Source organism: Heteronotia binoei, chromosome 6 (genome assembly GCF_032191835.1).
Source record: "Heteronotia binoei isolate CCM8104 ecotype False Entrance Well chromosome 6, APGP_CSIRO_Hbin_v1, whole genome shotgun sequence".
Lineage (NCBI taxonomy): Eukaryota > Metazoa > Chordata > Lepidosauria > Squamata > Gekkonidae > Heteronotia > Heteronotia binoei.
In genome coordinates, this window is record NC_083228.1 from 27993794 (window position 1) to 28016820 (window position 23027).

The 23027-nt window shown below is 43.5% G+C and overlaps 1 protein-coding gene across 2 annotated transcripts in view; it reads right to left on the reverse strand.

Moving 5' to 3' along the window:
* Positions 1-23027, reverse strand: part of CDH23 (cadherin related 23) — a 655943-nt gene that overhangs the window by 17119 nt on the left and 615797 nt on the right. For both annotated transcript variants that reach the window (XM_060241177.1, XM_060241176.1), the window contains 10 exons: positions 22708-22885; positions 20604-20815; positions 18143-18337; positions 9929-10039; positions 6711-6840; positions 3609-3872; positions 2281-2442; positions 1631-1887; positions 1330-1427; positions 30-150 (listed from right to left, as the gene is read on the reverse strand). In XM_060241177.1, the coding sequence (XP_060097160.1) occupies positions 30-150; positions 1330-1427; positions 1631-1887; positions 2281-2442; positions 3609-3872; positions 6711-6840; positions 9929-10039; positions 18143-18337; positions 20604-20815; positions 22708-22885 (1728 nt within the window). The remainder of the gene's footprint in view (positions 1-29; positions 151-1329; positions 1428-1630; positions 1888-2280; positions 2443-3608; positions 3873-6710; positions 6841-9928; positions 10040-18142; positions 18338-20603; positions 20816-22707; positions 22886-23027) is intronic.

Consider the following 23027-nt stretch of genomic DNA (forward strand, 5'->3'; position numbering starts at 1 on the left):
TGTGTAAAGAATTATACCCTTCATCTTACCTGCAGTGCTGAGAGGTCATCAGGGGCCCTGGCTGTGATGGCTGGTTGCACATCCAAGACATTGTAGTTCCTGAAGAGATTCCGCAGCTGCTCCTTATTCTCATCAATCATCTGTATAACTCTGGAGACACACATTTAATTATGAATTTACCTTGCTAAAACAAAATACTTAAAGAAAACACCTGCTTATGACAGGGATGATCAGCCCTCACCTCCCTGCTATAGTTTCCAAATTCAGTAGACTCTGGAAGTAGAAACCCACACCATTAAACAGCATGGAAAGCATACTGGAACAAACCTACCAAGCTCCTTTTTTAGAACTGCAAGTCTCAAAATTTAGGTGATGGAGCAGCTACATATAAAATAACAGTTTTGTGTGACTTATTACCATGAGATAATAGCCAATAAATTATTGCATGAAGAGTGAATGGCTGCGTGACCTTGGACTAAGTGATCTGATTAAGTATTTCTTTGATGCTTTGTTCATTAGAGGTTTTAAGTGTTGACTAGAAATGAAATAGGTTTCAGAATCTATCTAAAATAAATACTTATGCCAGATGCACACTGGCCATGTTGCTGCCAAAACTAATGCAATAGGGGGAAAGACTTTCTGCCCATTTAAGTCGAAGCTGCTTACAGTGCCATCCTAAACACAGTTATACCCTTCTAAGCCCACTGAAGTCAATGGACTTAGAAGGCTATAACTCTGTGTAGGACTTCTCTGAAGATTAAAAACAGTGTGTTCTAATGTGACAAACTGCTGAGTATGAGAATCTGTTACTTATGCTAACATCAGAACTGAAGCAATTTTTTTTGCTGTTTATCAGTTAAACGTTCCTTTCCTAACTGCTGAAGTTCAGAGTTCCTAGGAAGGGCAACTCTGAAAAGAAGATGATGTACAGAACAATGAGTAAGTTACCCCTATAAAGCCAACACTGTGTAAAATAAAAATAGTTAGTAAAAGAATTACATAACTACATGTAACATGTAGTTCTGCCTTAGCAGTACATGCTGGAATCTTCAAATCCCATGTTGGCCATGAACTCATTAAATTACCTTAGACAAGACATTATACTCCCCACCTCACTCCCTTCACTCCTCATCTGCCATCTACTTTATAAAGCAGTTATAAACAGGAACTCATAGTGTATGGGAAATGCTTTGAATGCAACAAATGCTATGCAGATGGTCAACTATGATTAAACTTACTTACTGGTTAACAATGCTAACTCTTGCCTCCCAGTTCTACCTTACATTCTATGTTCCAGTCTAAACCTATATAGATACACAGCATCTTTACCGTTCTACATCCAGAATCCGGTTGGTTTCCCGGTTCACCACATGGATCAGTAATTCTGTTTGGGCAAAGTTCACTCGGCCTTTTTTGTCAACATGGAACTATAAAGGAGAGAAAACAGATGGCCCTTCTTCTAGGCAGCTGATTACATGACATGCTATGACATTTTCCTGTGACAAGGCAGCTCCAGGGTGTGCCACCCCGGAAGGCTGGTCCTGCTTTTAACTAAACACTCTTGACACAGCGGGAACACAGTTTAATAGCTCACAAGAGAATGGCTGTGTTGCCTCAAATGAATCATTACCTGTACGTCATCTGTATTGACAATGGCCCCTGTGATGTTAGACAGCAGGCTTATGAACTCCTCCTCAAACTGCCGCACTTTATCTGGGATCTCATTGATTATTATCTTTACCCGTTGATCATCCCGCAGGATATAAATTCCCACAACAGCAGTGTCATTGTGTCCAGCCAGGTCTGAAGCCATAACATCCACCACAAAGTAGCCAGGGTTGTAGGCAGTGAAGAGATCAAATGTTCGAAGGATCCCATCTAAATTACCTTTTATGAGAATGAGCAGTGAACTTGGATTAGAGCCAATCTACACATTTAGTAGTACATCTCAGTACTACACATCCAAGTTACAAAAGCCTAAGTGTGGATAGATTAGCTATGTCTAGTAGAGAAGATAATGTCTGGATAAGATGAAGATGAAACAAAGCAGTTATCAAAGAACAGCAAAAAATATGTTCAAATTAATAAAAATAGTCCATGCCTAGTTTCTCATCTCTGTTACAGACCAAAATAAAATGCAGGATGGATGTTTGATCAACAATCAACATCCATGTTTTTTCTTTATTAGACAAGCTAAACAGGCATTATTTCACAGCCACAGCACAAGGCAGTGAGAAACTGGCAGTCTAATATTTTAAGAGGGGCCATTGGAATGCTTACCAATGCTGAAGATGTTGGCCACCTCTTCAGAGTCGTTGGAGTGTTGTTTGATGTAGCGGATCCCCAGAATGCTGTACAAGACCAGGCTATTATTTCCTATGTCGGTGTCCAGGGCTGTAAGCTTGATCAGCTCAGAACCCACCTTGGCATCGGTTGCAACCCCTTTCAGAACAGGAAGGAAAATTAGTTGCTAAGTTGAAATAACACAGGAATACAAAACTTCTTTGATTAACATGTGGTGATTAACATGTGGAATTCACTGCCACAGGAGGTGGTGGCGGCCACAAGTATAGCCACCTTCAAGAGGGGTTTAGATAAAAATATGGAGCACAGGTCCATCAGTGGCTATTAGCCACAGTGTATGGAGCACAGGTCCATCAGTGGCTATTAGCCACAGTGTATGTGTGTATATAACATTTTTTGCCACTGTGTGACACAGAGTGTTGGACTTGATGGGCCGTTGGCCTGATCCAACATGGCTTCTCTTATGTTCTTATGTTCTTTGGGGAGGGGAGGGAGTTTTAAGTGTTTTTTTAAATTAACAACATATTTTAAACCCATTTAAAAATGTTATTTGCCCCCCTGGGGCAATGGTAAACTTCAGCAGAACTCTTTACTTTTTAAAATTATAAGCCTATTTCTTAATTTTGACTTCTGTGGGGAAAATGATGCATTCCAGCATAATAGAGTTTAAAAAACTTTTTAAAAATTAACTTTCCTGAAAAAAAAACTGCCTGTTCTTTCATTTTTAATGTTGCCTTTTGCAAGCATAAACTACTTCTTCAGCTGGTAAATGAAAATATTAAAATATTATTCAAAATATATTGTAAAGTACCAATTCTGTAGGGAAAAAATTATCCTTTCTAGTTGCGCAAATAGTTTCACAGCATTGTTGACAACACTCCCCACTGTCGTTCCCTCCAAGGACTCCTACTAGTTGCCAGGCTATGCCTGGAAACCCTACTTCTAGGTAGCAACTACCTTGTGTCAGGAGGCACTGCCCAGTGTGTACAATTCTGAAATCAGGTTGGTGGCAGCAAATGCCTGGTCTGCATCAAGGGTGAACATGGGCAGATAGAAAAGAAGGGTGAGGAAGAGGGGTTAGGGAGTGCTGATTTAACTGCCCTGTAGTGAAGGGGGTCTCCGTCAGAACCTCTCCCCTTTCAAAAGCTCCCTGCTGTTGCTGTGTCTTCAGGAGAACAATTTTCCAGCTGGAATCTTATGCCAGGAACACATTTCTGCATGGATGGAAGTCTTATTCAACTTTTTAGTAAGAGAACTTTCAGGAAACAGCTTTCTGATTAGACAGCCATACTGAAATAACTCACCTGCTGTGTATTCTGATTTGGTGAACCGGGGAGGCTGGTCGTTAATATCATCCAGAAAGATTCGTACATCCTGCAAGGTAGGATCAGTGCTGTGGTCCATGGTTTGGAACCTGGCTGCACGGTGACCCCGGGGAGGTGCCCAGTTCTTATTGCTAGATGCTTTCACTACGATAGAGTAGAAGGCTTCTTTCTCTCGGTCCATGTCTCGTAACACTTGCAACTTCCCTTCCCGACTCAACTGGAAATTGCTCTCTTTGTTACCAGCTAGAAAAAAAAAAACATTTGTTATATTTTATATTTTTGTTATTTTTTAAAACTGTTCCATTCCATAATGGGACGCCTGTGACAGTATTCATGTTAAAACACAAATGGACACAGAAATTCCTTGAATTCTTTCCCCTTTCATTCTTTAGTATTTTTATAGCCTTGGGCTGTTTCTATCATGTGGAAGAAGGCTGCCTGGGGAAAAAAGTAAAACTTCTCAGGACAAGTAGAACCAGGGCTGGTGCATAGAAATAGGCAAGGTAGGCAACGGCCTTGGGTGCTATCCCGCCTGGGGGTGCTAGGAGGCACCTCCTTACTCCCCTACACTCTTTGAAGGCTTCCTTGGAAGCCTCCAAAGAGCATAGTTTTTAAAAGGTGGCCGGGCGCTTTCAACTCGAAGGTGGCCGGCCGCCTTTAAAACACTGCGCTCTTCGGATAGCGCAATGTATTAAATACGGGCGGCCGCTTTTGAGTTGAAAGTAGTCGGGACTTTAAAACACAGCACTCTTCGGAGAGTGCAATGTTTTAAAGGCACCCAGCTGCTTTCGCTTTGAAAGCGGTCCGGCGTCTTTAAAACACAGCACTCTTCAGAGAGCGCAGTGTTTTAAAGGCGGCCGGCCACCTTCGAGTTGAAAGCGCCCGGCCACCTTTTAAAAACTACGCTCTTTGGAGGCTTCCAAGGAAGCCTTCAAAGAGTGTAGGGAAGTAAGGAGGTGCCTCCTAGCATCCCCAGGCGGGATAGCACCCAAGGACCTCGCCTATTTCTACCTCGCAATGTTTTAAAGGCATCCTGCCACTTTTGGGTTGAAAGCGGTTGGGCATCTTTAAAACACAGAGCTCATCGGAGAGCACAATGCTTTAAAGGCACCCAGCTGCTTTTGCTTTGAAATCAGTCGGATGTCTTTAAAACATAGTGCTCTTCGGAGAGCACAATGTTTTAAAGGCATCAGCCCCTTTTGGGTTGAAAGCGGTCAGGCGTTTAGAACACAGCGCTCTTCAGGGAGCATGATGTTTTAAAGGCGGCCGGCCACTTTTGGGTTGAAAGCAGCCCAGCGGTGCCTTCATAGAAAGGTGCCGCTCTGCTGCTTTCAACCCAAAAGCGGCCGGCTGCCTTTTAAAAGCTATGCTCTTTGGAGGCTTCCTTATGTAGTGCAGGGGGAACGTGGCGCCACGGCAACACTCTTGTGCGCCGCCTGGCGTTCTCTAGTTCCCCTCATGATGATATCACTTTTAGTGACATCATCATGGTGTGCACACTGCATGTGCGCAAAAGAAACAACCAAGGGAGCTGGGGGGGGCAGAACCCTTAGAGCTGGCCCTGAGTAGAACGTATTTGGATAGGCCTAGTTGCTTGCTACTCTTCAACCCTATGAAAGTCATCATTATGTAGAGGTTAGAGTTCCAAATTAGGGTCTGAGAGACCTACTTTTAAATCACCCCTGTGGCACAGAAGCTCATTAGGTGACCTTGGGCCAGTCACATACTAACAGGATTGTTGTGAGGATAAAAAGAGGAGGAGAGGAAAATGATATAAGTAAGCTGCTCTGGTCTCTACTGGAGAAAGGTGGGATATAAGTGAAGTAAATACATAATAAATATAGCTGACAATAGGAGACAAATCAGCAATAGGTTGGTGAATGGCAGCCAAGGGTGGGGTGTTGCCCATGCTGGGAAAGCCCAGCAGGAATCTGATCCCTACTGTCCTCCCCCCCTCACCCCCAAGTTTACATTCCTGGGAAAGGGGATTGCAAAAAGTAGAAAGAGGAAATAGTGCTGGGAGGAGGATACAGGAGAAAGTGAGGTGCCTCCCACAAGTTCTTGCAGGTTCCTACCATGCATGTGGGCTTGGCCTAGTGGCCAGCACCATATAACTGAGCCACAGTTTTCCCAGGTAGAGGCTTAGGTTTGCCAATCCCCAGGTCCCAGTGGGGGTTCTTCCGCTTTCCCAGGCTCCTTCCCGCCCCCAGTCAGCTGGCCGGCGGGGGGAAGCCCCGCCCCCAGAGGACCATGTGCCTTTGCACCTCTGGAGGCTTCAGTCTCTGATTGAAAGGCTTCCTCTTGGGATGGTGTGTTTGTGTTACTTTGAAGAAGTTGGTAGCAACTTGTGAGTGGAGAGGCCAATCCCTCACTTCAGAGTCGCCAGAAATGGGGTGGGAGGGGAGGGAAATGTCTGCTGAGCACTACATTATTCCCTATGTGGAGATCGATTCTCATAGGGTATAATGGGGAATTGATCTGGAGGTTTCAGGGGCTCTGGGGGAGCTGTATTTTGAGGTAGAGGCACCAAATTTTCAGTGTAGTATCTAGAACCTCTCCCCAAAGTACCCCCCACCAAGTTTCAAAACAATTGGACCGGGGGTCCAATTCTATGAGCCCCAAAAGAAGGTGCCCCATCCTTCATTATTCCTTGTCACACTCTTGTTCCTGGCTCCGCCCCAGTCTCCTGGCTCCACCCCCAAAGTCCCCAGATATTTCTTGAATTGGACTTGGCAACCCTATAGAGGCTGTTGTGAGGGAGGATAGAAAATTGAAGGTGGCGGGGGGGCAGATAAATGTAGGTTGGCTGCGGGTTGTGAAGGAGAGGGAAAAAAAGGAAAAGGGAAGAAGCTTTGAGGGCTTTCAGGAAAGAGGAAGATAAAATACTGCAGGAGGAAGGGAAATGAGATACCCCCTGCAAGTCCTTGTAGATCCCCTGCTTGTCTTTACCACTTCTGTGTTTCTGTCTGTCTTTTTCAGGCGATTCTTAAATACACTGTTAAACCAACTTTCAAACCACACAATGTCGTCTTCATGTCACCGCACAGGCATAGAATAATAGGAAAGAAGAGTAAAGGTTACCTGCAATGAAATAATGGACAATAGCATTGGAACCCTCATCAGCATCCACTGCTCCAGTGACGTTTCCCACAACAGTACCGGGACGTGAGTGTTCAGGAACAGAAAGAACCTGGTATGGAGTACTTCCTCTCTGAAAATGAGGTCATTGAGAAGAGAGAGAATGTGAGTTATAGGGCAGTAAATATAAAATCACATGATGTCACAGAGAAAAATATTAAATAACTACCTTGATACCCATGCTTCTCTACAGTATGTAAGTAATATTTGCAAATTTCTTTGCAGCATCTCTAAGTTGCTTCCTCCTTGTAATGTTGGTGTATCTTACATGGCATCTGCCAGGAGTTTTCTTGAGGGCAGTAAGAGGTGATGTGATGTGAGAGGTATGTGTGTGTGTGTGGGGGGGGGAGTTGGCCTGAGGAAATGGTGGTGCTGACATGTTCATGTGAGAGGTTTACTTCCAAATAGGCCCTTGAAAGGTTGTGCACCATTTCCCCCTGATCATTTGAAAGCTCAGTTTCCATACTGGCTTTTATGTAAAATCCCTAGTGAATTTTTAGAGGAAGACTGGGAGGTGCATTTTACCTCAGGGCACACCAATAGGAAATGCATACTGTTTAGAACGTTGTGGATGAAGACCCATCAGGCTGCATATGCAAATGACCTCTGTGTTCCAATTGTTTCGGGAGAGGGGGGATGAGGTATGGAAAGTTGTCAGCCGTCAGCTGGTCTGTAACTAACTCAGACCAGCTAGGCTCCACAGGAAGATTGGCAAGCTTAGTGAGCTTTAGAATGTTGGGGGTGATATCCAATCAGGCAGGTTATGCAAATGACCTTTTGCTCTAACTGTCTCTGTGATTGAAGGGAGAGGCAGCAGCCTCCAAGCCACAGTGTATCCTTATGGGAAAACATGTTTTACTCTTTTTTACCCCTTTAGGTGGCAACTTCCTTAAAATCCTTTCTTAGTGGCTGTCTACATTATGAAAAGAATGCTCAAATTTCAAGTCTTTAGGTCCAGGGGTTTTGTCTGGGGTTTGATTTGTAGGTCGGGAGACTTGTCTTTATAAATTTAGATTAACCAGAGAAAAATATTAAACAATTAAACAACTATACACTGTAGGTGAAGTATTATGCACACACAAAATTATCTAATATAGGTGGTTATAACTCAAACATTTAAAAAAATTCAAACATCTTGAAAATTTAAAATCAAATGCTTCAAAATCACAAAATTTCCAACAGTTCCTTTAAAAAAGCAAGAACTCTTGCCCCTTGATGTCTATTTTTTCTTTTCTTTCTGAGAGCGGTTTAATTTATCCAAGGTTTTTAAAGAGTATAAACATGGGATCCAGAGCCTTCTTCTTGGTGGCAGTGGTGGAAAGTGCTGTCAAGCCACTGCTAATTTATGGTGACCTCATGGTTTTCAAGGCAAGAGACATTCAGAGGACATTTGCCATTGCCTGCCTCTACATCATGACCCTAGTATTCCTTGGAGGTCTCCCATCCAAATACTTGGCAGGGTCGACCTTGCTTAGCTTCCAAGATCTGGCAAGATCATGCTAGCCTGGGCTATCCAGGATTATGGGACCTTTTTCTTACACTATCTATATGTATTCCACATGTTGAAATGTATATTCTTTGAAAGTATTAGCCTCTCATTCATTCCATGGAAATCACCATTAAAAAATTCTAGGATTAAACACCTCTAGAGAAAGATTCTGGATAGCAGCTGGGTAATGCTGAGATGGTTTGGCCAGTCGTCAAAAATCAGTGTCCTTTAATTTTTTCACACCCGGGAGTCTGGGATCCACTTTAACCTCCTGGGCTGCAGTAGAAACTCACTGAGTGGTAAGCACATGGCATCAAAGTCACATGATAAAGATTGGTAAAACAAAACAATATGTTGTGTTGGTAGTAATAATTAAAATGGCCAAACAAAACCAATAACCACACACTTTGCAGTCAAAAAGGAAATCAAGTCCCACCGTAGATAGTTAGCCTAAGTTCTCCAAACGAAGACCCAGGTGCTTTAATTTCTCCATTTCAATTTCTTATTACAAATCTTCCACAGTGGTTAGGCTTATAATGATGTTGTCATTCACATCACCATATGTGTATATTCAAATTCTTTTTTGATTCTTATTTTGTTTCATTAAAGTTCTTTGTTTTACTCCTGGGCACAAGGGAATTACTTATTCCTTCCTTCTGAGCTCATATCTGTAATTATTCTATAGAGTCAGAGGCGTCCCTTTCATGAAACAAAATAAGATTGGCAAGCAAATAAGAATCAAAATAAGAATCTGAATGTACACATATGGTGATGTGAATGATAACATCATTATAAGCCTAACCACTGTGGAAGATTTGTAATAAGAAACTGAAACCGAGAAATTAAAGCACCTGGTCTTCGTATAGAGAAACTATCTATGTGGAACTTGATTTCCTTTTTGACTGTTTTTGGTTATTGGTTTGGTTATTTTGAAGTGTTTGGTTATTGGTTTTGTTTGGCTATTGTAACATGATAAAGATTAGCAGCAGGAGTCTTTGAACCTGTCTGTGCTAAAAAAAGAGAATACTTCCCACCAAGTGACCTCATTGGCCTGTCCCAATGTAGGTTCCAAAGAGGCAAGGAGCTACTTTCTATGCATGCTTCTAATCAGCAGTTCTTCCAAAATGCAATGAAATGGCAGCTCTACAGGGTACCCCAACCCAGAAGGTGGGACTCTGCAACTCACCATAGGGCTCCAACTCTTGGATGGAAGAGAGGGTTACTAGCCTCCAGGTGGGGCCTGGAGATCTCCCACTTTTACAACTGACTTCCCCTGGAGAAAATGACTGCCTTGAAGGGTGGACTCTATGGGATTGTACCATGCCGAGGCTCCTCCCCCTCCCCAAACCCACCCTCTCCTGGATCCACCTCCAAAGTCTCCAGGCATTTCTTAACACAGACTTGGCAACCCTAGTGGATGACCATTGTTCTACATTAATAATAAGGTATCATTTTATTTCATCAGCTTTACACTTTAAACTTTGCTTTTTTCCTCAATGGCTCTCATTGTCTTAGTCTTAGGAACAAGTACCTCTCCTCTGTGTTGAAAATGTCACCATTATATAAATGCAATTATTTTTAAAAATGTCCATCAAAAATGAAAGTAACAAGGAGAATCTGATATTCCATAACTCCAGTGAAGTCCAGAAGGGGAGGGGATAGACCTGCTTACAGGCGGCTTCAGGAAGACAGGCTCATTGTCATCAATATCATCCAGTGCCACCTGGAGGGGCTGCATGGTCTCATATGGTGGTTGGCCTTGATCACACGCCACAATGATCAACTATAGAAGAAAGAAATACACACACAAAGTCTGGTCATGTAGCAGGGCCTGCCAACAGCAAGAGTGAAAGCTCTAAAATGAAATCAGTCTTTATCTTTTCCTCCCCATTCCTGATGTTTGAATGTGAAGAGAAAATAAGCCAAAAGCTGAAGGTAGGGCATTTTCTGGATTTGTGGTATCAACAGAAGAACAAAAGTAAACCGACTCAAATGGTTTGGGAAACTTTATTCTTTTAATTCTCTATCTGGTGATGTTCATAAGTATTGTAGTAATAAATGAAATTCCTTTCTAACTTTATAGCTGCTAGACCATCTACTTTTATAATAAATTGTCTCATGAATTTCTGCAGGAATGAAATAGCTTTCCTTGGGCCTAGTATTTATTTCATTTGTTTCATGCATTCTGACTAGAAGTATCTTATAATCTGGGTTAAGTCTTACTGGTAGTGTTTATTATATATCTGTGACACTTTATTATATGTGTTTTGATGAGGTTTTTTAAAAAAATAATTTTAATGTACAGTGGACTATTTCAGTATTTTTGGACTGCCTTGATTTGCAGGTATTCACAACACAGGTATAGCCAGAGGCTGTTTCAGCAAGGAAAGGGAAAACAAAGTTGCATTTACCTGTAACTGTTGTTCATTGAGTATCTTCTGTGCAGGCACACATGGGGACTGTGCATGAGCAGACCCATCACCAAAAAGATTTTTATAGCTAAAAGCTTCCAGGCAGCCCTGAAAGCCAGAACTAGAAGCTTTTCCCAACCTGAGACCACATGTTTTTGTGTAGCAGTGCCCACACCCTCAGTACCTCTAGTGCCACCGAAGCAAGAAGCAGTGGGACAGAAGGGAGGGCATGTGTGTCTGCACAGAAGATACTCGATGAACAACAGTTACAGGTAAGTGCAACTTTGTTTTCATCATCAATCTTCTGTGCAGTCCAACATGGAGATTTTAGCAAGCTGCTTACCAGGAGGTGGGGCATGCTCTCCTCACTTGAATAGTGAATGAAGTACTGCCTTCCCCACTCAAGCTTCTTACTTCACCTGCAGATCCATAGCATAGTGGTGTATGAATGTGTTTGCTGATGACCAAGTAGCAGCATGGCAGATCTCCATCAACAGTACTCCATTGAAGAAAGCTGCCAAAGAAGCCATAGCTTAAGTAGAATGGTGTGAATGTTTAGCAGGCATGGCAGCCTGGTCAAACCACAGCATTTTCTAATGATTGAGACAATCCATCAGAACAAAGTTTGAGATGAAGCTCTCTTTTCTCTATTAGGATCATACAAACAGCGCGCTATCCCTGCAGAACTCCAGGGTTCTTTTAAGATAAAATAATAAAGACCTAAAAGTTGACTTAGTCTTCCATCCTTCCAAGGTCGGTAAAATGAGTACCCAACCTCTGAGGCTTTTTCTTCCTCTCTGTCTCTTTCTTTTGCACGCACACACACGCCCCTCAGGAAACACAGAAGCACACAGATGAAGGCAAATTTCCCTACGGTGTCTGAATAGGTGTCAGTCTTTGTGATGGCAGGGAGGGTTCCTGAGGCAGCAGAATCTTCTGCTGCATGCATGGCTGTTGCTCTGATAGGTAGGACAGGGGCTGTAGTGGTTCCAGTGGCTTTTCCCTGCATTTCAAGTGGCAGCAGCTTCCCTAGGGCTCTCCAGCATGTGCTTTGGCAGTGCAGTAAGTATAGTCACTGTGCACATGCTGAAAATGCTGTTTTACTTTTTGGCTTCTTAAAAAGGTTTTGTAAAGGGTTTTTAGATTTTTCTGCACACCTGAGGACTGCCCCAAGTGTGTAGGAAAAACTGTTTACCCTCCACAAAGCACTACCCAGAGAAATCTCCCTCTCACTGCACCAGAGAGAAAACTGCTTCCACTTATAAATGTATGACTTTCTAATATTAGGATTGTGTGAATGCAGGAATATGCCATTAACTTCCTGTGAAAATATGAAGTCACTACCCAAGTCTCCAAACCATCAGGTTGAGATGATTTAGATAATGATGAAACACCTGACCAATACTGGTTGCTTGAGCAAGGGTGTCCCCGGGGGATATCCATAAGGGTAGGAAACCAGATTTGACAAGGCCAAAAAGGAACTACCAAGAGCATATTTGATCTTTCTTCCTTGGCTTTTCCCATAACTTGATAAGGAGCAGAAATGGAAGGAATGCATAGAAAAGACTACCCTCCCAACAAATCTAGAATGCATCCTTATACAGAGACAGCCAGTTTGGTGTCGTGATTAAGTGTGTGGACTCTTATCTGGAGAACCAGGTTTGATTCCCCACTCCTCCATTTGCAGCTTCTGGAATGGCCTTGGGTCAGTCATAGCTCTGGCAGAGGTTGTCCTTGAAAGGGCAGCTGCTGTAAGAGCTCTCTCAGCCCCACCCACCTCACAGGGTGTTTGTTGTGGGGGAGGGAGATAAAGGAGATTGTGAGCCGCTCTGAGACTTTTGAGTGGAGGGCGGAATATAAATCCAATGTCTTCATCCCCTATCAGTCTTTGTCAGGTCTCCAAAACTAGGGAGCAATGCCTCAATAACTGGCCTTTGGAGTCTGCCACCAACAGTTCAAATAAGGTTATATACGGCAACTTGCATATAAGGATCGGCAATCACTGGGGGCAAACACTTTGAAAATATCCTGGGTGCTACGGTCAAAGCAAAGGGCAAGGCAGTGTACCGGAACACACACATCCCACAAGAAAAGTGTAGGAATTTGCAGTGTTGAGGATGGATAGAAACATGAAAATAAGCATCTTTCAAGTCACTAACAATAAACCAACAGTTGAACTTTAATCATTGTAAAACTGAAGGAATGGAAACCATGCAGAACTTAGATATGTAAAGAAAAACATTTAAACTTCTGAAGTCCAGAATGGGCTTATCCTCCCCACCATCCTTATAACCAGGACCATTAGGGAGAAAAAACCCCTCAGGTGCCTGGAACTCTGACAACTCCTTAGTTGCACCCTTATCAATTAGAGTGGTTAAAGCCTGGCTACATACCCCAGAGGCAAGAAACATGGTGGAACTGACTAAAATTCTAAACTACAACATAGTCTAACTACGGACAAAGCCCACTCATTGGAAGTAATAGCCTCTCAGGCAGCATAAAACTGAGCTAGTCTGTCTCCATACTTAACAGGAGTGGAAACCACTCCTAGTCAGAAGATAGATTTTGGGAATGGGGCTGCCTCTCCAGGAGGCAGTGGTTGGTGTGTCGGCCTAGGTTGGCTGGATTCTTTATGCCCATGATAGCCTTAGATAAAAGGCTTAGAGGTAGGACCCTGGAACCCTAAAGGGTTAGTGAAGTGGTAATCCCTCTGGCAAGGGTGCCAGGGCTGCCATTCAAATATCCTTTGCTTGAATTGGGATGGACCCAGTTGTGACATCCCCAAAGACTTAGTCGTTTGCTTGTTCTTTATTAGGCACAGTGTCTCATAAGTCCTGGTTAGAGAAGAGCTCTGAACTATCAAAAGGTAAATCATCAATCTTGTGTTAAGTCTCTACAGTCAACACCATTTATCTTAACCAAACATGGCATCTGAGTATGACAGAATTTGCCATGGAATTAGCCAACCTGCATTAATCTGCTGCTTCAAGAGTTTGATGGCCATGGTACACAGGACCTTAGTAAGGAACTGAGTGCAGTGTGGAATACAGCAGCATTCCATACAGATAAAAAAGTTTGCATATTGCACTGGGTACCTTAAGAGCACACACCTATGCAGAGGGAGAATGGGAGGTGTGTACAGAGGTGGGGAGAAGAGAGGAATGACTGGGTTCACTTAAAAGGAGAAGCTCTTGGAGATTTCTTAAACCCATGATGCTGAGAGGGAAGGGATTTTTACCCCCCGCTCCCCATACAGGAGAACAGCAGGGGTGCAAATGCTGTTGAAAAGGCAGGGGGGCTACAATGTAAGTAGCAGCGTCCCATGGGATCCTACAGAGGAGAAGCAGTGGCAGCCTCCCATTATTGACACAAGAGTAAATGTACTGAAGTCAATGGGGCTACTCTCACATAAATCTGCACGTTGTTTAGTGCCTGCCATATGCATTTCAATGGGGTTGCTGAATTGCTAAATTGTGAGATTGGTTCAGCACAGTAGCATTGTGCAGCTTCCCCAGGAGGCAAGGGCTGGGGTTCAGCAGGGCATCTCACAGGCAAGGTTGCAGGGAGTAACCAAAGTCTAGTCCAAAAGTCAAGGGTTTCAGAAAACAGGTTTGCCAAAGTCCAGTCTAGAGTCAAGGAGTTCCAGGCAGCAAGTCCAAGTCCAGTCCAAGGTCAGGGGTTCCAGAAAAGCCAGTTGTCAGGTCCAGTTCAAGGTTGCAGAGGTCCAGTGACTGCAAGATTGGTGGTTCAGTAGCAAAGTGTACTTGTGTCCACAAACTGATGCTCCTAGCTGAATTTATAGCCAAGTCTTAATGAGCTAAACTCTCAGTCAATTCTTTGCTAGTCACCCTGAAACTACTTATTCGTCTCTTCAACTGACAGCTGATGAGTGGCCATGAATCCAGTACTACTTCTCCTTTCCTACAGCTCTAAGCATCTCTGACAGTGTTGGTGCTGCAAGGGTGGGGGTGAACTAGTGGGCTGCGAGTGGCTTCTGAATACTTGTTTACTACTTAAGACCTGTTTACTACTTGTTTACTACAAGGCATTGACTTGTTTTCAGCTGTAGGCTGTGATTCCTGATCAACTGGTAGCCTGATCTCTTGTTGTTCTCCTTCTGGCTCAGAGGCAGCTGTTCAATTACAGGTTGAGAGCTAGCTGCAGGTAGTTCTTCATTTGAGAAATCTGAGCCCTCACTTAGCACAGACTTGACTTATGAGGACAGGAAAAAAGTGGCATTGCAGGTATTTTACACAGCATACCACAGCAATTCAGAAGTGAAATGAGGGGTTTGAAAGTGGAGGAAAACAGTTTGCATCAACAATGGTTCAGCCATACTTTGCTAACTGGATGGAAGTGGGTTTGTCTGAACAGGTAAATAAATTCTGCTAGCAACTGGTTACTAAAACAGGGCTGTCTGTAATGACAGGAAAAAATGTTACTAACCAGTTACTAGAGCCAAACAGGCTATCTGAAAAGGGTTGTAATGTTGGATCTATTGGATTCAATAGTAGCTTCCTCTTCCCTCATAGCTGGCATAGGAGAGCGAGACCTACAAGACACTACTGCTGAAGGTGGACATGAGGAAGCCTGATGAGGGTAGGGATATAAATTTGTATCCCTGGGATAAGCAAAGTTGTCACCTCATTATTCCAGATAGCCTGGAGATGTAATTTACAGGTGCAACAGCCATCACATAGGCGGTTGAGGCTAAGACCATGGAGTCATTGCCATTTGCTCTGGTTCAGAATCATGTGGGACTAGACCTGTTGGTAAGCCCACTTCTACCTCCTCATCTGAGGTCGAAACCAGAATGGATCCTGTACCCAGAGATAGACTTTTAGGGTTGTATTGCAGAGTTGGAGTAGGCTCAAAAGTGTGGACAGGAGCACGCTGTTGAGATATAGACTTGTGTTTGTCCTTATCCTTGGATGTGGTATTCATCCTCTTAGCTGGTGGCTTGGAAGAAGTGCAATGAGCCAGATGGGAGTGTGATCTGGATTCGACCTGTTGTGTCATGTATCCAGGAGGTGGAGCTGAATGTTGAGCTGAATATGATTGAGGATGTGGTAATGGACAATTTTTCTGGAACTGGCTTGCATGAAGGCTCTAAAGCTTTAAGGGCTTTCTCCTACAATGCTGCTTTAAGTTTTGATGCCCAATATCCCCAAGCTTTTTTTTTGGGGGGGGGGGGAGGGAATGAAGCGTTGGCAGGCCAGCCAGTCAGTTATTATTTATTTAAATTATTTTATTTCATCTATATCTCACCCTCCTTGCAAGCAGGCTCAGAGTGGATTCCATCATAAAACCACACAATAAAATCCATTAAGCAATTAAAATGCAATTAAAAAACAGAACATCAACATTAAAACTACAACATACCTCAACAGATATCCATTTGACCAATCATATAACACATTTACATGTTACATGTCACCTAAATGAAACAGACATAGGTCATGTTTGTCTGTTTGGGCCATTTTCACATCACCACGGGTGCATTTTTTGAGAAGGGCTTTCTGCATCATGGTATAAACTCAGAGGCCAGAGCAATCACAGTGAACCAGGGAAGCAATTCCTCACCGACCCAAAACTGGAGACTGCAAAAAGACAACCTTCTTCTTTGGTGGCAAAAAGGGAACTGAGGGTGGGGGTTCTGCTGCAAGGGAGCATGTGGTCCTTGGGAGAGAACAAGCTTCTGGCTCTGGTGTGCTCAACCCCCTGGAGGCTTTTAGCTGTAAAAACCTGAACAAAACATTGACGAACTATGGAAAGATGGCTGCTTATTGCAGGCACTTAAAGCTGAGCATGGCCAGAAAAGTGAGCACTTGGGTACTTGGTTCTTGGCTCTTAGCCTAAGGCTCACAGGCTATGGCCTTGATGAACTGCCTCAGTGGATCTCAGCCCAGCCCAGGTTGTTTAGTGTAATGTTTGTTTTTTTGTTTACACTGGGTTTTATTTATTTAAATTGTTAAATTGGTATTTTGGTAAGCTGCTCTGGGTCTCCACTAGGGAAAAAAGTGCAGGGGTGGCCTGAGCACTAGAGGAACTTAGGCTATTGTCTAGAGCATGAAGGCAGGGAGGCACCTGGAGTGCTTCTGGCCCACACTGTACTGCCCCAGCAGGCTGACTAGTGGATCAGGACAGCCAGGTGGCTGGCTTGAGGGCTCACTTACATGTTGATCTGATGAGAAAAAGTGGAGGGTATGGTGAAATCCAAGAAAACCCAGAAGTGAGAGTTGACATTCTAGGAACATTGAAATGTCTATGGTATTTACCAAAGAGATTTCAATGATTCCTAGAGTGTTGCCAGAAATGGCATTACTTCTGGGTTCTGAGGGAATTGACAACATATTTTCCTATTGCTTCAGTGGGCAAGTGAGACCTGGCTGCCCTTACCGAAGCCAGCTGCTGCTGCTGGTATTTGGGCTGGCCTGACTAGGGTGTGGAAAACCCTTGGGCTAACCCTGGAAAAGTGGGATAACAAATGCCTGAAATAAATAAATAATAATTTTAAGAAAGGCAGTATTTAAATAGTAAATACTAAGTAAACAAAAACAGGAGCTTTATACATCAAAGATTGATTGCTGATGTTGCTGGATGTTGAGGATCTAAAAGTTACTGAAATGCAAACAAAGAAATCTATATAGGCAAAATGGAATTGATGACTTCAGAGAGTTTATGAAGCTCAATAAAAATCCCATGGATATGAGGCCCAAGAAAAATCTCACGGAGGTATGAAGCACAAAGAACTGTCAGAAGAAGCAGCAGAAGACCATGAAGAAAGAAAGAAAAGTGCATTTGGAATAGAACTGTGGGACACTGAAAGTTTTCCCCATGAGCTTTTTTTGAGTGTTTTTAAGTCTCTACAGCGTGTTACCTAATGCAAATTGGATTTAAGATCTTACATCCACTTTCAGGACATTTGTCAAACAAGGCTTACTCACTCCAAAACAAGAATAGTAACAGAAGAAACAATACTTGGAGGAGGGAAAAATGAAGCAAATCTCATTGTAGAAATGCCAAATGAAAATCAAGGGAAAAAACACAGTGTGTTCACAGATTGAAGGTTTTTCTTTCTATCAAAATAGAAATGAATACAAAGGTGCTGCCTCTCCCTTTTACCCCTTGGCCACCAGTATCTTGTATGTGGCTGTCTTTCAGACCTTTCCAGAAGTCCCTATGTTGACATATTCACATACCTACATCAGCATGCACAGAGCCTCTTATATCTTGTTTTCATCACATGCTGTGCAGGTTTACCCTCAATGTACCTTTTACTATTAATTCCATTCTAGTGTTCTAAATGCTGTCTAGCTTGCGTTCCCCACCTGTCTGGATATCATATCAGGGTACATATTTGGAAGGCTGAAGCTGAGAGCCTTTCTTACCGCTGAGGCAAAGCATTCAGCAGTTGGATGACATAAATTGGATTATTCCTCTCATAGCCCCAACAGTGCTGCTCTACAACTTACGCTATACACAGTTTGTTTCTCTCGGTCCAGCCTCATTGCTGTCTGGATAAGCCCACTGTTCGAGTCGATGGTGAAGTACTCCCAGTCTTTATTCCCTGCACCAGTTTTGAGTAAGTTGTACTGTACAGCTCCATTGAGGCCTTCATCCTTGTCAGTGGCATAGACTTCATACACATTGGATCTCAGAGGGATCTCCTGTTGGCAAATGCAAGCACTACATCAGTAGATAAAACTATCAGGATGCATTCTCCAAGTCCCTGCTTCTGCCCTCACACGTTTTTCTTTGATCGCTAAATTCTCCTCAAAGAAGAGTGTCCTGCCACACTCATAGCAGGAATTCTTTCAACAAATAATTATGAGACAGTGGTTTTTAAAGAGAGTCCAAGCTAAGACAGACCTTAGCGCGGCAACCAGGGCTTTTTTCATAGAAAAAGCTCAGCAAAAATTCATTTACATATTAGGCCACACCTGACATCACCATTGTTTCGCACAGGGCTTTTTCTACAACTCAGGAACTCATTCGCATATTAGGCCACACCCCGATGCCAAGCCAGTTAGAACTGCATTCCTGTTCAAAAAAAGTCCTGGTGGCAACCTATATAACCCAGGTGGTACATTTTGCTACTTTGAATAAGTTGCTCTGACTGACTGACTAATGGATGGATGCAAGGCTTTGTTAATTAGATGAGTCAGCCCCGTTTGCCCTCTTTGGAGTGAGACATAGAGTATCTATGCATATGTAGTTGCAAAAAGTGGGGAGGGCCCGGCCCTCCTTTGAGCCTTTCAGCTCTGGGAAATGGTGTGTGTGCAGGAGCCAGGAGCACTGTGGTCCCAGGCCACACTGGGGCCGTAAAGAGGTTTAAATGGACATTCTCTGCAGCTGTTATGTGGCTGAGGAGAAGGTGAGGTGGGTATGGGGAACTCCGAACCCAGACCCAATTCTTTAGAAGTAACATTCATCCCACATAGCTTGACCCTGAGATCAATGAGTTGCAAGCTCACTCATTATCATTACTGCAAGAGGAGAGAGGAACTGAAAGAAATGTATTGTATGGTTTGGGATATGAGTCTAGCTAGAGCCAAATTATTCATTTATTCTGTCCAAATATCTTTCTTCATTTGTTTGCACTACCACCACCTAGTGGACAGATCTACCAATTCAATTCCAGTTATTCTAAATCCATATTTTACAAGAGAAGCCTAATTAGATATTTGCTAAAGCAGGGTTTTGTTTTGTTTTTTACAATGCAGGCATATCGATTGTTCTTAGGAACCCTATTTGTGGTTTGCGGTCAAATTCATGGCAAAGTGCCAGGCATGAATTTTCCACAACCTTTGACATTCTTCATGCAGGTTAGTGCCAGTTCCTGAGTGGATACATTCCCAGGCAGACTATCTCCAGTTAATCAAAATGACTACAAAACTGCAAAGCAATGAGTTGGAGGGCATGTAGAGGAGCATCCAGGGGAGGTCCCCTGGTGCAACTTTGATGTCTTTAGGCTGCACAGGATCTGTTCTATACACTCCTGAACCTTGGTCATTTTGACAGCTGCAGGTTCAGGAGTGTACATAATGGATCCTGTGCAAACCAGAGACACCAAACTTGCAGGAGATATCTATCTGACTCTCTTCTACCTGGCCTCCAGGTTTGGTGAGGATTGGATTTACAGAGTCCAAGTTAAGGCTCCCCAAAGATAGTACCCCCAGGAAAGTGTTTCTGGGGAAATTACAGGCAGTCATTTCCCCAGAAAGCACTTTCTTGAGGGCACCTTCTTGGGGAGGCGGGGCTTGTAACTTCCACCCAGTAAATTCAATCCTCACTAAACTAATCCTCACTAGACAAGAGTCAGATGGTGATCCCCTGTGAGTTTGGCATCTCCAGCATGCTGAGGGCCATTCTTCTGGGTCACAAACCTCATGAACCAAACTGGTTTGTAAGGTGGCTAAAAATTCATAATGGTCTGTGGTTTGCAAAAGGGGCACATAATGAACCAAACCACATTATCCCAGTTTGTGCCCATCCCTAATTGTGCCTGCATTCTACTAAACACAAGTGAAGGAAAATTCAGAAATGTGTGTGCATGTCCCGCATCTTCCAAGGCCAGTCTTCAGGACAGGTCTGTCCTTAATAGATCCTGTCTGATTAGCATAGTTGATTCATATGTAATTTTTGGCCTTTCCCCTCAGGGTCATGTTCTATTAAGAACTGCCTGTGTACCAGAACAACTTTATTTGTCAAGATCACAATCCTCCCACCCAAGCCTGCTGAGCTCTTTAAATCTGAGGAGGTTTGCTCATGTCCTGCCAGATAACAAGCCATGCGAATCAAAGCAAAGTTGCACGTATATTTGCTGTGGACATTAGACATGCTAAATAACATGGACTGTGTAATCTATAGAAGGTCAGATCTGGAACTCTGTTATCATACTAGAAACATGAGAACCTCCAGATGAGGGTTTACCTCTTTAATGTGCAAGATAGTACCATTTGGGGGTCGGACAAATGTTGGTCGATTATCATTGATATCAGTGACATCCACCTGCAGCATGGTAGTCCCCCAGAGTGGTGGAGTTCCTTTGTCAGTAGCCACTACTGTCAGGTTGAACCTCTCATAAGACTGCAGACGCCTGCGAGTTGTTATGAGCCCTGAGTCCTTATGAATTTTGAAGGCCTCTATGAACAGAAGAGACACGTTGCACTTAGGGTACTGCATAAATTGCTTACAAACATTGTTTCATTGCAAAAGAAGTTTTGTAGTCTGTCACATGGCATACATTTTAAAAGACTAAGAAAATGCAGCAGAATTTATGAGTAAGGGAATTCATACGCCAGGAGATTACACAGTATAAATTCATTCATACTAAACCATCCGCTGTACAGTTCATCATCATACCAATATAATGGATCCAGATAATGATAGCATCACTCCTACTAGTAACAAATGATGTTCCTGGGCCTATAAACAGGGCAGTGAATCATGGCCCACCACAAAGGTAAGGGATGCTTTATGCTCCAAGGCACAATATTAGTTTGTAAAGTCACAAGAAGAGAAAGGAGAAAAAACACCCAAGCATGGCCTTGTGAGAACTGGAGGTGCTAACTACTCTACAGGGTCATGGAATGCTGAGGACAGCTGACCATCAGTTGAAGAGAACAGGAAGATAGAAGGGAGAGTAGAAACAGGCCTGATCAAGATCCTGCCACTTACTGTATCCTGAAGGGGGTGAATAAGAGTTGGGTTTGTTCCTTGTGGGGCATGCATCTGAGTCTACTACTCCCCCAGTCAGGAATCTATACACTTATGTTGCATCAAAAAGAGTCCTGGGGTGGAGATTAGGACTAGAGGAAAAGTACTTTTTCAGATCCTAATTCATTGCATCTAGAAGCATTCTTCCTGCTGCAAAGCAGCCAGGGTTCTTTACAGAGGAACAAAGACAAGCAGAGCCAGGATGGTTCCATGCAGAGATGAGGACTTTGATGAGAACTGACCCAAGATCCACCTTGAGAGTAACGTGCAACTTGTAAAAAGGGCAATGGTAACCTGTCTTCCAGGTTTCATGTAGTGGTAAATAGCATCAGTTGGTATAGCATTTTGTGTGTCACAATTTCTATATGAAACTGGTTTTCATGAGCAATGCTAATAACTAAGCAGCTTTGGCTATATATGTACATAGGAATCATTTATGTAAAACAGGAGGAAACAGGCAGACCAGCCATTTACTCTACTGAAGGAAATCGCAGTGGCTGCTGCCCTAAGCCCTCTCCACCCATGAGTAATGAAGAGTATGAGTATAGCTGGCATCGGGAGAAGCCAGGAGCCATTGTGCTTGAGTTGCTTCTTGCCCAGGCCAGTGAAGAGGAGCATTGGCACACTGGTACTTGGCTTCAGCTTATGCCATTAGTGCCCATTTTCCTCTTTGCCAGCCGAACCACACCCAAGCTAGCAGAAAGGAACATGGACACAGTGGTGCCTGGCTTTGCCCATGTTCCTCCTTGCCAGCAATGAAGAGCACAGGCACAGCAGTGCTTAGCTTTGCCCTGTGCTGGTGCATTGCAGCTAGTGAGGTGGAGCACGGGCACAGGAGTGTCTGACTTTGCCCTACCAACACAATTGTGGGATAGCCAGCAAGGAAGAGTCTGGCGTTGGAGTTGCAAAAAGTGGGGAGGGCCCAGCCTCACTCCAGGTAGAGTCTGTACTCTACTTCACTGACCTCACTGAGCCCAGGCAGGTGAGCAGGTGCACAGGACAAACGTCTTGCTTTGCCTTATGCCAATAGTATGTCTGGAGAGGAGAAGCATAGCAGTATGTGCATTTGCCCACTGGTTTGGTCATGGTGCAGCTGGCAAGGAGGAGCATGGTGACATCTCCTTTCTCTCCATGAGGTTAGGGGTATGTGGCTGCAAAAGGGGGGGCATGATCCTTCTCCGGGGTCGTTTTAGCTGACCAGTCACCCTCTAGGGGGATGCCTGAGTTGGTCTTCGTGCCTTTGAAAATCACTAGGATATTAGCTGATATCTGTCTACGACTATTGACATGCCTATACACTATTAAGGGGGCTACATACCTACTCCAGGTCCTTCGATATTGTATGTCACTATTCCATTGTCTCCCTCATCAAGGTCAGTAGCAGTCATTGTGATTACAGAGGTTCCTGCTGGCTCATTTTCATATACACTGGTGCTGAATTGCTTTTTGGCAAACTGGGGCCGATAGTCATTGATGTCCAGGACAGTAATCAAGACCTGAAATAAAAACAAGGCACTATTGTGGTTATGTGCACAGAAGACTCTGGGCATCCTGTATTGCAGGACTGCAATAACTTTCCCAGCCCCTTAGTATAAGAGTTTATACAACACGCATTCCTGGCTGCAGCAGGTACATGTT